The sequence below is a fragment of the Haemaphysalis longicornis genome, unplaced genomic scaffold (genome assembly GCF_048455015.1).
Source record: "Haemaphysalis longicornis isolate Haplotype H1 unplaced genomic scaffold, Haemaphysalis longicornis Haplotype H1 scaffold_1, whole genome shotgun sequence".
Classification (NCBI taxonomy): Eukaryota; Metazoa; Arthropoda; class Arachnida; order Ixodida; family Ixodidae; genus Haemaphysalis; species Haemaphysalis longicornis.
In genome coordinates this window covers 298790606-298805892 of record NW_027526203.1, presented here as the reverse complement: position 1 = coordinate 298805892, position 15287 = coordinate 298790606, and the positions used below count along the sequence as shown (strand labels likewise).

Below are 15287 nucleotides of genomic sequence, written 5' to 3'. Positions count from 1 at the left end.
TCCGTTGTGAGCGTGCCTCGTTGATGGTTATACGCGCTCATTTCGTGCGCTGTAAAAAATGCCAGGCTGCCCTTGCCGCATGGGCCTTAATTTTTTTTCTTCTTCTTCTTTCCAGGTGTTTCGATATTCGTTCACCGCAAAGTACAAGATCTATGATTTTTCGAACAGGTGGGCCACTTTTACGCTGTGACGGGTTTGTGATTTTGTTTTCTCCTGGAGCTCAGAACTGGAGCTCATAATTACTGCCAGACGCTCCTCGTTCGCTCAGGACGAATTTTGGAAGCTCTCCCTCCTGCGGACTCGATTTCTGGTATACCGGAACATAATTAAGCGTAAATAACGTGCGTCTACTTCAAATACAGTGTAGCGCTAACAGTTCTGCAAAGTCATTTTTGATAAAGCGAATATTTGACAATAATTAACTCAGCAAGTGTCCTACAAGCAGATGGTTCCAGGGAACTCTTGCAAATTTGAGAAGAAAAAAAGGCCAATACTGCTAGCTAGCCTTTGCGACTGTTGGTTTGGATAGCCGGAAATTACCGCGTAACTTCCTTTATGAGAACATTAGCTGTGGGCTTCGTCTGCGTGCTGGCAGGTTTCAATTAGCACTCTAGAAATTAACTAGAAGTCCCTTAAAAATGGTTGACAGTGAACGAGACCCGAGACTTAGCAGTTGTAACACGGGTGCTACGTGGGCCCGCGATGCGCGGCGTCAGTCGTTTCCGCGGGAATCTAGCTGATCCAGGAAATTTCGTCTGCGCGAAACTTCAAGATGAGGTCCGATTCCCCGGTCTTCAGAGCTAAGTGACAGACGCAGACGCAGGCTAACCTATTACACGAGAGGGGTCACTGCGAAACGATGTCGCCGGAATGTTTTATACCCGCCGACATTTTCACGAGCCACGAAAATGCTACAAAACAATGTAGTTGGAAAATGAAAGAAGTAACAGTATGATGCCTGGCTTAAATATTGTCAGCATGTTAATGCGTAATGTGTGCTTGTTGAACTTCCTAATGCTTAGAAACATATCTGAGGAGCACAAACTCAAAAGTTGCTAGTTTTATAGAAACTCGCAATCCGCACATGCGTTGACTTCTATCTAATGAGCTGTTGTGCCTTCCAGAGAGGTGTTTCCCCTGAAGCACAGCTCGAACCAGGAAGACCTGCAATATGCTGCCTGGGGCCAAAGTGGAAGCCAGCTGGTGAGTTCCGGCCGTGCCTTTCTTTACACCGTGCGGTGCCTTAATAAGAACTGTGCTTGAGAAAGCAATAACCTGCATGCAGTATGTCCGGGCCCCACTTGTGCCGTGCTAGCACCACGAATCAGGGGAACGTTCAGCTTCGATGTCAGCTGGACCTTAAAAAAGAACCGTCTGCGCGTGGAAGAAGAAGTGCTGGTCCGGAACCATCTTGATATTCATGCTAATTTCCGTTTGCCTGCTAAAATATGTGGCATTAATGACACCTCAAACGGCACGATTCCATAAGGGGGTGTGAGTGAATAGAAACAGTGTGTGTATGATCATGTGTGTTCCTCAACATGGGAAATAGAAAGAATATTTGTTGACTAAACATTGTTGACTTGTAATTGGAAAGTTAATTTTTTCTTTTTTTTTTTCCTGGCTTCAGAGATTTGCAGACAGCAGGCACTAAAGGACAAAGAGCGCGCGCCGAAGTTTATTTCCGTTCCTACCCAGCTAGGAAATATCTGGGGCATATACCTGTCGTGTTTGGCAACCAATTTCAAAGCACAGCTACCACAACCTAGTTGAGTCAGCCAGAGCTCGGGGCTTTTCACGAGCGCTGTCGTGGCGCGGCGTGAATGTATACTACGTGACATGTGCACAGGCTGTAGCAGCATGCCCCTCAGAGAGTCAGAGGGCTGCCGCTCGAAACCCGCTGTCGCCGTCTCGCAGACGTACGTGTTCGAGAACGACGTGTACCTGATCCCCAGCGTGGGCGACTCTTCTCCTGTGCGACTCACGGACACGGGCTCGCCGGGCGTCGTGTTCAACGGCGTGGCGGACTGGCTGTACGAGGAGGAGATTCTAGGCTCGAGCGGGGCGCTCTGGTGGTCTCCCCAGGGCACGCGCCTCTGCTACGCCTCCTTCAACGACAGCGCCGTGAGCTCCATGATGCTGACCCTGTACGAGGGCCAGTACCCGACGCTGGTGCCGCTGCGCTACCCCAAGGCCGGCACGACCAACCCCGAAGTGGAGCTGCACGTGGTCGCCGTCACGCACAGTGGCCAGGAGTCCACCAAGCCAGTGCAGCCGCCGCAGGAGCTTCTCGACAAGACCAACGAGTCAGTCCCTCTCTCTGCACAGCCTTCGCTCTTTCGACGGCCACGACGCGCCGTTTATCTGTCGCCTATACAGTCTGCGCTTTACTGTTTGGTTAAGATGGGGCAACTCAGCAAGCCAGTATACTAAGTCTAGAAGACCAGTGTATCTCGAACGTGGCTGGTAAACCGATCTAAAATCTGTTTCATTCTTGCTTGTCCGCTAGTTTCGTACGTATTGAGGCGTCTTGTAGGTAATTAAAAAATTGCAGGAAACTTAGCCTTTAAGCGTGGAACGCGATAGCGTTATCACACTCGGCGATAGTGCACAGATATACGGCAGCGCTACGGCGCATTATAACCAAGTGCTGACGCCATCGTATCCATTGGCGTCGCGCGCGAGCGGTGAAAGCTTTCCGCTCCTGCTGGCACGGCATCTGTTGGGAGCAACGCCTTACGATCCCGGGGGTTTCGGTGAGCGCCGCAAGGTGGCGCTACGGGATTTTTCGCTCATAGTCAACGCCGCCGATGACGCCGGCATTTTCTGCGCCACGACGTCCTTAACGCTCGGTGTTAAAAAGATGTGAACGCATACTTTTTGTGTTTCACTGAAAGTAACATATGCATCATTGGGAATAGCAAACCGCGTTCAGTGAGATGTAACGACCTGCAATTTATTCTGCGTACTTCATTTGTAAACGTCTTTTGATGTTGTTACTTCCGCTGAACGGCTATAGTCATCAAATACTAATAAAAATAACACTCGATCGCGACCTATTTCCAATCTATAAAAAAAAATCAATAAATAAACCTGGAAGTAGCTTATGTTATTACAACGCCGTGATGCGGCACCATACGAATATTATTGTTGCTAGAACTTAAAAAAAAAAAGAGGGAAATGGTCTCGCGAACTCGCTTTGAAACAGGAACGACATTGTAAAAATACCAAAGTGCTGCCGCGTCTGCATATAGATCGTTTTTTTTCTCTCACATGTTTTCTCTTTTATCTTGAACCTAAGCATGTACTCTCTAACAGAAATGTCATAGAATAATATTGACATGCTGTCTTTAGTCATACTTTCTGTGTTAATTTCAGAGTCAGTGAGGAGGAAGCAAATAAATGCGTATGCGCATGTAGAAATGCAGAAGGGCTTGGGTGCCGGAAATGAGATTTCACGAGGACGCACTGTTTATAGAGCTATTTTCGCTGTTAGAATTTTGTTATTGGCAGTTAGTATGATGAGCTCGCTCTCACTACTTTTTTTTTACTTCTTGAACGTGACGCAAAACAGCGGACACTGAAGAGATTTATTATTGCACTTTCGCCACTTGCGTAGCGAGTTTTGCGATAGCCGAGTTTGCGATTGTGCATTTCGCGATGAAACGCGATCCTGAAACATCACCGCCTCGTTAACACAATCAAATTCACTTCAATTCTCGAGCAAGGGAAGTTGTCGTAATCGCCCAAGGAAACCCGAATAAGTCCGGCGTTTTTCGATGTTTTTTAAGCGCCGCTTGTTCGCAAGCAAACTCATTAGCCGCTGATTCGACAAAAGGGATACAGCGCCGAATGATGACCCTTGCATCATCATTACTTTTGATGGACATACCGTCAAAGTTCCATTGTGTTTTTTCGCCACTGCCCCAGCGAAATGAACACAGGGAGTTCAGTGGAGCATGTGAGCGGGAATGTTCAGAATACGGCTAGGTCAGATGAGCAGCGCTGCTGAAGAGCTGCATCTTTTTAGCCTTGTTACTGTCCAGATACACAGGGTGGAGAAGTTGGGTGACGTGTGTTTCAACAGCAAAGCAGAGACGGGAACGTAAAACTAGCTGTTACTTAGTGGTTACCACAACTATAGTCGTCACATCCTTAGGTCCGTGTGCTCCACTCAGCGCCGAATCGCTGGAAGCAAGTTTTTGGACTGTTTGGGCGTGTACTCGGAGAGATATTGCCCGTAGGATGGGTATGTGCAGGGTACCTTGCATGGCTTCGGAACCCGCAATACTCCGTTGCGTTCGCTATCTCCGTAGTCTAGCGCCGCACTAAGTACAGGCAAACCGACAAGTCGTCTACACGCCGCACGCAGCGTCACGAAAATCGCAGCGCACTCGACGCGCGGGCAAGGAGTGCAACGGTGTACTTGCGCGTCCGCGGCTTGCGCAGTGACAACGGCAAGCTGGCTTTGCTGTAGGAATACTCGCTCAGTGGCGAAGCCATGGAAAGACTGCACAGGCAAATCTTACGGGGTGCCGGAAAACTTTCGGCGTGGTTGATTTCGCATGCGCTCTCGCGTGATTGTTTGCGCGCGCGAATACGTCGCAAAAAAAATGGCTGCGGCTTAGCTCAGCTTACCCTGGATATGGGAAGCGAAAGCTTGGCTTGGCCTGGTTCAGTCTTGGTTTCACTTGGTTAACCTTTGATTTAGCTGCAATTATTATACTATTCGTCCAAAGCATAATACTATTCGTCTGTAATTATTATACTATTCGTCCAAAGCATAATACTATTCGTCTGTAATTATTATACTATTCGTCTACGGTTGTGGTCGCGCCTCCGGCGTTTTTCGAGCCGAACGGCTCGCTCTTCCCCAGTCCCCGACGCTTGCTTCGCGCCTTGGCATTCCGGATCCTCTCCAGTGAAGCAGCTCGCCGGGCGACAACCGCGGGGTGGTCAAACGCCGCTTGCCGACGACGGCTCAAAGCATCCAGCTCCCCCAAAACGCTCAGAGAAGACGGCCCTGCCTCGCTGTCATCCACGGCCAAGCTCGCATGCACGCAGCGGGTCACGTGGTCAGGCGGGGACCAGCTGCGGAGAGCGCGTGCGCCAAGCTGGTAGCGGCGGCGGCTAGCGAACGCGGCCGTCAGTGGAGCTCGACCCGGCGAGTCACATGATGCGTTTCCAAAGCTACGGAGCAGCTGCGGTCAAATTCCCCGCGACGGCGAAGCCGCTCGACGAGATTAATGAAGCTTTGCTTTAAAAACGGCCCGGGCAGCCAATCACGCGAGACCGCGCACGAAATCAACCCCACCGGTTCCGGCACCCCGTAGGATTTGCCTGTGCAGTCTCACCGTGGCTTCGCCACTGAGCGTGTGTTCCTACAGCAAAGCCAGCTTGCCGTTATCACTGCGCAAGCCCTACACACAAGTATGTACACCATTGCACACCTTGCTCGCGCATCAAGTGCGCTCGCGATTTTCGTGACGCTGCGTGCGGCGAGTTGCCTGCACTCAGAGCGGTGCGAGATTACGGAGATAGCGAACGTAACATACCCATCCAACGAATAATGACGTCCCCTCTCCAAGTACACGCACAACCAGTACAAAAAACTTGCTTCCATTATGAGATATGAGATGTGTGAGACGAAACGGGGAATGGTGTGGTCCAAAGTCACGCAGGGTACCCTACACGGGGTACCCTACAAGGGATGCCGAAAACTTTCGGTGGGGTTTATTTCTCATTCGGTCTCACGTGATTGGCTGCGCGCGCGAAAACGTCACGAAAACGGCCCGGGCAGCCAGTCACGCAAGTCGTCTGTATTTGACTGGAACGCAAAGTTCACCCCAGAACACGTGAAAATTCGGAGCAATCCCACTGCACTGAAAAGTGACTAGGCGCTGTTTGCAATGAACGTACACGCTGCCTATAATCGCAGTTTTAAAACACAACTGAGGAGCGTTACATTCGAAGAATGTGTTTAAAACGAGCCAGAAACATGCCGTACGCTGCGGGGAGCGACGCAAGTTATAACAAAACGTTTCTGTGGGCTAGATGATGGGTGAATAGAGTATAATACTGTGTATAATAGTAATGCTTTACGTTACAACGTCAGAGTAAAGGTTTAGGTTCGTTGTTTGCGTTGGTGGTCTGCGTTGGTGCCTGATGGTTGCGGCACTGATGACACGACGATGAGAGTTGTTGAGGGTTTTCAAACTGTATGTTTAAGTGAAAGACATACACAGGATATTTACAGGCTGAAGTAGACAAAGTAAGAAATAAAGTGGGATTCCTGATCAGCTAAGACTTTGTGCACGCGGCAACCCCGTCAGCGACGGACCCTGACCTAAGAATACCCAAGTGGTGAGATCCTCCCTAGCCTGATCTGGCTAGCCCGGCAATACGCCGGCCGTGCATAGCACATTAAAACCCTGAGGATTCGACCCCGAGACCTCGTGTCTCGTGGTTTTAATGGGTCACTTAGTCCCCACCCCCGATACACAGGACTATCAGCATCCCCTGGCGGTCTGATTGGTCGGGTGATATGATCCGGGTTTAAACTGCTGTGAAACATCGGTCACCCTCTCTCACCAACGAAAAAGAAAAAAAAAAGCAAATGAAACAGCTACAACAAACATTTGGAAACCCGCGGAAACGCGTGCAAGCGCCAGGGACAAGCTTCTACGAACGCGGCCTGCGTCACCTGTTCCCACGCTTCTCGTCCGAGATCGGACAGCCACTCAAGCCAGCTGAAACCCATAACCGTCCATCTTAACGAAAGGCGGTGAGCCTCCAAGATTGCCCGCCTTTGACAGGCGATGCGCTGTTAATTGGACCGCGCACCAGAATCAACGCGTAGGGAACACAGGATGCGGCGGCCGCCGCAGGCGTCGCGATTCCCCCGCATCCACCCTGGGCCACTGCACGAACCCCCTCGCACGCCCTCACTCCACGCGTGGACGGGCCAACAAAGGGAAAGCTATCGCCATAAATCGGCCACTGTCTAACGACGGTTGACAGCTCCAAGCTCCCCCGTCTCTGGAGGCGCAGCGGACCGAATGGTTTTACAACCTGCTACACGAAAACGCGGTGGACCCAGAGCCAGCCACTGCCAATGTTTTCCCACTGTGGCACCATGCACTCCGACAAAAACAACGCGACGACGCGGCTGCGGCCCGGGACAACGTGTCCTCACGCGAGCGGCGTGACCCAGAGGCCGTTTGCTCTTAACAAGCCGGCTGCCATACAGCCATTCATTCCGCATTCCCGGAACCGCGCCACTCCCTCTGCGTTCGACACATTCCGCGTTGCTGGCGCCTGGATCCCTTACAGTCAGAGTGAAACATCTGCGTTAAGCAGATCTCTGTTTTACGCAGTGTTGTACTCTATTTATCCATCATCTAGTCCAGGGGTCGGCAACCTCTGAAACGGAGGGCCGAGTAGCATGAAGCCGACATGGCGGGGGCCTGAAAGCAAATCGGAGTTGGGGGGATCGGTGAATGGACTATAATATCTGACAATAATTGAAAATAATCTGGCTAAGTGCGAAGAGGGACAATGCCAACTAGAAGCGATATTTCTTTGTTCCTGTCTAACCCCATTTGACGTCAAAACTGCCACGTTGGCCTTCAGATTTAAAGTGACAAGGAGAGGAGTGGGGTTCTGACGTCAAACGCGGGGGCCGCATAATACTGCTGCGCGGGCCGCAGGTTTCCGACTCCTGAACTAGTCCACCAAAACGTCTTGTTATAACGTGTGTCGCTCCCCGCAGCATACGACGTGTTTTTGGCTTCTTTAAAGCTGTATACACGCTGATTGCACGAAGCGCCTAGTGGATTCCGTGCAATGGCATTGCGCCGAATTTTCCTGCAGTCGGGTGAACTTTGTGTTCCAATCAAATTACGGACAACCGTATGCGCTGTACGGCCTGTGTGCTTTCACCACGGCTTCGCCACTAAGCAAGTATGCTTACAGCAAAGCCGGCTTGCCGTTATAGCGGCGCAAACCCTGCGTTGTGTGCGATGTGTAGACGATTTGGTGGCTTTCCTGTACTTAGTGCGGGAGCAAGACCACGGACACAATAAACGAAACCGGGAATGGTGTCGCGCAAAATATTCATATACCACGGACAATGACGTCACCTTTCCGACTACGAGCACAACCAGTACAAAAAACTTTCTTCCATCATGGGATGCGCTGCACATTACCATCAGTTCGTAGGTTTTTCAAATGAAGTGAGCCTTGTGCTCCGGTGCAGCAATTGCACCTAGCCTTGTCCTTAATAAATTGATGGGCCTAAATTTCTTAGCATCACAAACAATCATGGCCAGGCTAACCAATCTCATTCTCGTAATCCGACATTTCGTCGTCCATTTATTGCATGTAAAGCGCGTTTTGCCGTCGATTATACATACAGTTGTGGTTGTGATGATGGCCAGGCTCCTAGTGTGTGTAAGAAGAGAACAGCTTCTTGAACCTGCGAATTAGCAGCTCAGCAGGTGACTCCTGAAACGTAATAATCTCTCGATCGAGACAATGCGCTCGTGGCATTTACAAGTTGGCTGAAAAAAAGTTTTTTGAGCGGCCTTTTCATTTCAGAACTGACAGCCGTTTTAGCAGTGAAAGCACACATGCTGTGCTCTTTCACCAGGTACTACGTGACGATGGTGGCTTTCCTGGACGAAGGGGCGTTGCTCGTCAACTTCTTGTCGCGGGCGCAGAACTGGACGCTGGTGTCGGTGTGCCGGGAGGCCGCCTCGGCCTGGCACTGCTCCAAGTAAGCACCGCCCACTGGTTTTTTCTTCTTCCTATCTTAGCACTGCCTGCTATACTTTATTCGCTGCTGGCCACCATCCTTTGTGAACTGTGTGTGGCTGACATGAATCGCATCGCGGGAACACTTGAATGCAGCATCTCAGTACAGACCAACTGTTGCACAATTTCACACATCTGGCATTTAAAATTTAAATCATGGCAATCCCATACTTTAAAAGAAAAAAAAAAGACAAATATGGCAGATATGATTACAGTGGCAATATCAATGAAATTAGGAGAGAAAAACTTCTTTTTTTTTCAACTGTTTGGCCCTCAAGAAAGGCTGTGTACAAGGACAATGTAGTGCATGACATCAATAATATTTCAGCTGTATTTTGCTAAATATTACTTATAAAAATTCATCTGTCATTTTTAAGCTAGTTTGTCAGGTGTTCACAAAGGACGGCCTTTTCTCTCTTTGTTGCGCAGGTAAAATTGTCCTGCCAGTAACCAAATGCTAAGGCACACTTCTTTTTTGCTAGCACAGCATTCGTTAAAACTGCGTCAGTCACACCTTTTGTTGCACAGTGTTGGGTAAACACCCAGAAGCTATTTCCTGTTTGCAGTCTTGGCAGGAAATGCAAATCCAGAAGAATTGCTTCGACATTCTTGCTTAGCAACCATAATTTATTGTGCATTTTATTGGTAAGTCTAACTATCTTTAGAAGCCTCACCACAGTGGTAGTGGCGCACAGTAATGCAACATCAACTCAATAAGGAAGCCTTTCCAGCATCAAGCAACATTTTCCGCTAGCATTTGTTGGTGTTTTAAAAATATGACCGTATATACTTGGGGTCATACTAGCGAGTCAATGTTCGGGCAATACCATCCAGGAAAATACAGGGTGCTGCCGCTTTCCTCCATGTTTGCGCAACAAGTTATTAGCCCGATAATCAGTAACCTACCCCTCCTATCCTAGGGGCAAGTTCAGGTGGTTCGGCCAGAGCGCTGTTTCCCAGAAGAGCCGTGTGGGTGCCCCTCTGTCGCAGGCAGGCCGTCGAGACGGCCTCGGGCGGCTGGATCGAGCTCAGCGAGCCGCCGCTCGTGACGCCCCCTCTGCCGGGGGGTCCCGCCTTCTTCCTCCGGCTGCCCGTGCAGGACGCGCAGAAGGGCAACTTCCGGCACCTAGCTGCCTTCCAGGACAAGCGGCGAACGCTGCTGACGCACGGCGCATACGACACCATCGCCGCACTCGCATTCCGGCCAAAGACGCAGCATGTGTGCGTATGCTGTGTTGCGCACCTCCCTACCATAGTCAGTTTGCTGCTGTGGATCTGTGCATGCAGACTGTGGTGAACTGTCCCACTCCCACCTCCATTGTCCCACTCCCATTAATGGTTGACAGACGAGAGGTATGACTGCTAAAAAAATGCACATGATGTGCAGTGACATGCGACGAGCAGTGGCAGAAGAATGTGAGGAAACTTACAATTCTGGCATGCAATTAACCAGTCACAGCCTGTTTATTGCCCATGTTGCCAGCTATAGTAAAAATTCAGCATTGCAATGTTTAAAGTTTCTTTATCAGCACAAGGCTATGTTTCATCGATGAAGGGTGAGCAGGCTCACCGGAAGCTCCTTATGTTAGCAAAATCCAAACATTGTCACCAACACAGAGGGGCAGCCGAAGTTATTATGCACAACGTTTAGAGCTTTGTGCATAGGTGATTTTACGTTTCAGAAGTGGACTCAAGGTTTCCCAGACGGAACTTTTTTTTTTGTACAATTACCCTATGAGCTGACTACCACAGAGCAGACCCTTTTCTGAGCCCATGCTAACATAAAAACGTCACTGCAGTAAACATGGCTTTTTCAACATGCAGCAAGCTAAATAGGCATGGTGCATGCACTTTTTTTATCACTTGAGAGAACAAGTTGTTCCTGCTACTGTCAAAGTACGCCGGAGTGTTTTTACTATTGTATCTTGTACACGCAGCGACCTTATTGTGCAACTTTTGTTATTATATTGCTGTGCTTTTTCTTAAGTTTGGTGAAAATAATGGGCTGGCATAAAGCAAGTTGTTTTACAAGGTGCTGAACAAGCCTTATTTTTTGTAAAAAAAAAATTAAAAAAAATCTACTAGTCTTTCTCTTTTTAGTTTGTGGTCTCCACATGTTTCTACCTTATTTCTTAGAACCATTAGTTTTTGACAGCTGAAACATTACCTGAAGCATTGCTAGTTATGTATGTCTAAAGCATAGTAAAGTATTTCAAGAGACAATAAGAGCAAGGGAGAAAGAGTTCCAAACCTAGTGGTAGTGGGGAAACATGTCAGTCTTATACCCCTGTCACACAGGCACTTTCAATCCGGATTGAAGCGAAGCACAATTGATTTTTCAAGCACGCCCAATGCACCGCCGTTACTACATGGCACGTTTAGATTCCGATTAAGAAGTTGCACTGGTTGCACTCACGTACACCAGATGGCACCAAAAATGCATTTTGCGGCCGGCATCAGATAACTTTGCGCAATCGCCGGTGCACGTAACTATATAAATGTTATCGCACGCTTGTTTGTGTCAAGTTATTTGATACAATTTGTGGCATTAGTTAGTTTTCAGCTTCTGTGCCATTACTTGGCAGGGACGAGAGTATCACTGCTTTCGTACGATCACGCTTGGAAACCTCAATCGCGCTTGGGGAACCCGGATTGAGTTCGAACAGGATCGAACTCGGTTGTGATTGAAACTGACCGTGTAGCAGGGCCCGATCCAGATTCAGCTCGATCCGGATCGGATCGAACTCAATCGCGATTGAAAGGGCCCGTGTAACAGGGGTATTAGACGTACTACATGCCAAAAAGTTAATCCTATCCTTCATGCTATTTAGTACACACATTTCTCTCTTTCCACAATGTTTGTCATGACCTGCTCGCTTTGCCTCAGCATTCTTTTTAAACCTCTATTCGGCACGCCTAAGCAAGCAAGGACAAGCATTGTCTGACATATTGAGAGCACTGAGATAAAGCCAGTACATGTCCTGCTTGCATGGTTGCCGAATGGGGTCATTTAATTTCCAAAGCAAGAAAAAAAATGTTTAGGATAGCTATACATAACCTTGTGGTACTGACTAATCAGACATGCATCATAAATGTGCGGTGGTTTTAGTAAAAATTGCACAGGCAAGTTCTGACATTGTTCCTTGTGGATCATTGTTCTACAGAAAAAAAAAACCAACAAAACTTAGACGTAAGAAAACAAATAGAATTTATAAATTATAATAGGCATTGATTCTGCATGACACGAGTGTTTATTTAAGCATGTCATCGCATTTTTTGAGGGGGCTTCTTAACTTTGATGGAAGCAAAACTGGAATGTTGTCACCTAAGACAGCATGTCCAGATTTTTTTCAGTGGTGACTGAGATGAATTTATTTTTTATTCTCGTAGCATGTCCTGCATTTTCCTTTTAACTGGCACTAAAAATGACTAGTTTCAATGTGCATCAAAAGTTAAAATAAAAAGCATACCTACAACTCTTTCTCAACAGGGATGGAATGTTTAATTAAAACAATGCTGGGGATATGGCAAAACTACTCCTATTATCAGAGGTTGAAAGGAAGAACAATGTTATACAAAGAGAGGTAATAATAACCGCAAACACGCCTTCTGTCGGCTAATTGGCATGGGGGCATGAAGTATACATTTATTTCTTCAAAAGCCACCCCTGTAATGGCCAGAGTAAATACCAACCAGTCACCTGCAGATGCCATTGAGTGAAGAGAGGACACAAAGTGTGTTTGTGCCAAGCCCAGTGAAGAGCGAAAGTGCCTCTGCAGGTACTACCGAAGCACACGTGAGGGCCGCCCTGGGGAGTCCCACGTGTACCGGGTTCCGTTCGACAAGGAGGGCGTGCAGCCGTTCTGCCTGACCTGTGACCTGGGCGATCAGTGCCTCTACAACAATGCCTGGTTCTCACCCGATGCTGAGTACTATGTGCTCGAGTGCCTCGGCCCAGGTGTGCCCTGGGTGGCACTGTACAGCACGGCTGACAACAAGCAGCGTGAGTGCCTCCAAAACCTTGAGCAGCGAGTCTGACTCTGGCCGCTTCAACCCCCAGAGGCAGTACTGTAGCATCCTTCAGAACCGGTGTTAAGAGGGATGCAATTTTACGATGCCTCTAGCATCAACGCTAGAAGGAACCACATCGTGACGACGTGATTTATTCCAGCCTCCTCACCACGCCTTAGTTCCCCTTCTGGTGGAATTAAGGTGTGAAGTGAATTCGGTTCATCTACACAAACCTGTCACACACGTCTCTCTGGAAGCTTTATTCCTGCCACAATGCCCTGCGCAAAGCTGCTGCAGTGCAGTTCGAGACAGCACAAATGTACTAAATGCTCCAAAATGACCTGATGCTCACAAATTTGCAGATTGGCTTACTTTTTATCTGTGTCTACCATCAACTCGTTTCACGCCTGAAGAGTTGTTGATGGGCTCACATTTTTATTCCTTTGCACTATGTGTGCCCATCTAATGACATGTACATATAGTGTTTTTGCTTTCAGTGGAGATGCTGGAAACAAACTCGGAACTGAAGGAGACCATGGAGAAGCGTGCTATGCCTCAAGTGCGCCACTATGTCGCCCCGCTAACTGATGGATACAGTGAGTAGAGAATGACACCGCGCTCGGAATTCTCACGACATAACTGCATGTCATCATGCCTAACAGTGATGTGTGTTGCTCCGCAGACGCGACGGTGCGGCTGCTGTTGCCGCCGGGGCTGCGTGATGAGGAGGTGCTCAAGTACCCGTTTCTGGTGAATGTGTACGGGGGTCCCGGGACCCAGCAGGTGACGGAGGTGTTCCGCATCAGCTGGGGCCACTACCTGGCAAGTCGCAAGGGAATAGTCTACGGATTTATTGATGGCCGTGGCTCGGGACTCCAGGGCGATCGGCGCCTGCACCAGATATACCGACGCCTTGGCACAGTCGAGGTCGAGGATCAGCTAAGGGTTGCCAAGTAAGTTCAGCTCACCTCATTCATTCGAGCCAGTGCTGGTGCGGCTCAGTCGCTACAAGCTTGCTGGTGCAGTCCTGTAATTTGGGGCTGCTTGTATCAAGACCTCGTTATTACTCCATCATAGCGTTGTCTTCTTGCCACCCTGCATGCACCCAGGAAAGAGACTCCATGGGCTCCTGTGCAGGAGGTCACTTGTTTGATTTCTGGCTCGGGAGGCTGTATTTCTGATCCAAGCAAAGTACTAAAAAATCCACGTGTACCGTGCTTCAGTGCATAATCAATAATTATCCCAAGTGGGCTCAAATATGCCTTAGCCCAGCTATGCCAAAGCCCAGATGTGCTTACGTTGTGTGCATTCGACCCACACCTCCTCAATTCCACCCCTAGATTTAATTCAGGAGGGGGAGAGGTGTCAGGGACGTTGTTTCGAGGCAAGATAAGTTATCCTCCTCAAGATAAGGCACGGCATGGCAGGCCCGCAGCACTTGGCCAGTGAACCCTTTAAGGTTGACCAGATAGGAGGCTTTGTTCCACCACAGGCATTCCTGGAAGCAAAGCTTCGTGATGAAGCATCTTCTTGCTCTAATGATGGGGAGAGGTGGGGCGCTGTACACCATTTTCAACTCGGTGGTGCGCTCAATAAGCCACTTTAATTTGTTAAAGCTTTTGTACGATTTATAAGGCCATATTTGCCTTAGCTCACCCTTGGCTTGGCAGAGGCTAACATCTTTTAGTACTAGCACAAGGACCCAGAATACACTGATGTTGTGTTCTCTTGCTGCATCTATGACTGCTTTGCGAGCACTTAATAATAATGAAACGAAGGGGAGCATTTCGTGTCAAAGTACTGTGCTGACACAGTTTGGGCAAATAATTCATTTTTATGCTCAGACAAAATTCCATACAGCTCAGAAGCCCTGAGGAAGTGGTGTGAGAGGGAACGATTGTCACATAAACATTCATCAACCAAATCACAAAACCAGAATGTAAAGTGATGATGCAGTAGATTTGCATCTGTCTTTTGACCCTCAATAAGCATAGCTGAATTATTGTCAAATTGCCGCCTTTAAAATATAACTCTAAGCCATCTGACTATGTTTAAATATATACAGATGATTGAGAGAGAATAAACAATTACAAGCAATACTACTCACAAATATGAGTTCCGAACAAGAAGCAACACTGTGTACAACTAATGTGACAGTTAAAAAGAATGTAAGAGCCTTTGCAACTAGCCCCAAGAGCAAGTTTGCAAACTTTCTTGCATAGTCTGGTACCGGAGATTGTTAGTTGTCTCGAAGCTTGCTCTTCTGACCGGGTTTGATTCCCGGCCACGGTGGCCGCTTTTCTGATGGAGGCGAAAAGCAACAACACCCGTGTGTTTGAGATTTCGGCACTTGTTAAAGATCCCCAGGTGGTCAAAATCAATCCGGAGTTTTCCACTATGGCACGCCTCATCGCCTGTGCATCGTCGGAGCGTTAAACCCTACAATCAATCAATCAGTCAAT

The 15287-nt window shown here is 48.5% G+C and overlaps 1 protein-coding gene across 14 annotated transcripts in view; it reads left to right on the top strand.

The window, feature by feature from the left end:
• Window positions 1-15287, top strand: part of LOC144148956 (inactive dipeptidyl peptidase 10-like) — a 541623-nt gene that overhangs the window by 513612 nt on the left and 12724 nt on the right. For all 14 annotated transcript variants that reach the window (XM_077680484.1, XM_077680480.1, XM_077680542.1 and 11 more), the window contains 8 exons: window positions 116-168; window positions 1125-1203; window positions 1918-2306; window positions 8651-8776; window positions 9805-10035; window positions 12594-12817; window positions 13323-13421; window positions 13508-13778. In XM_077680484.1, the coding sequence (XP_077536610.1) occupies window positions 116-168; window positions 1125-1203; window positions 1918-2306; window positions 8651-8776; window positions 9805-10035; window positions 12594-12817; window positions 13323-13421; window positions 13508-13778 (1472 nt within the window). The remainder of the gene's footprint in view (window positions 1-115; window positions 169-1124; window positions 1204-1917; window positions 2307-8650; window positions 8777-9804; window positions 10036-12593; window positions 12818-13322; window positions 13422-13507; window positions 13779-15287) is intronic.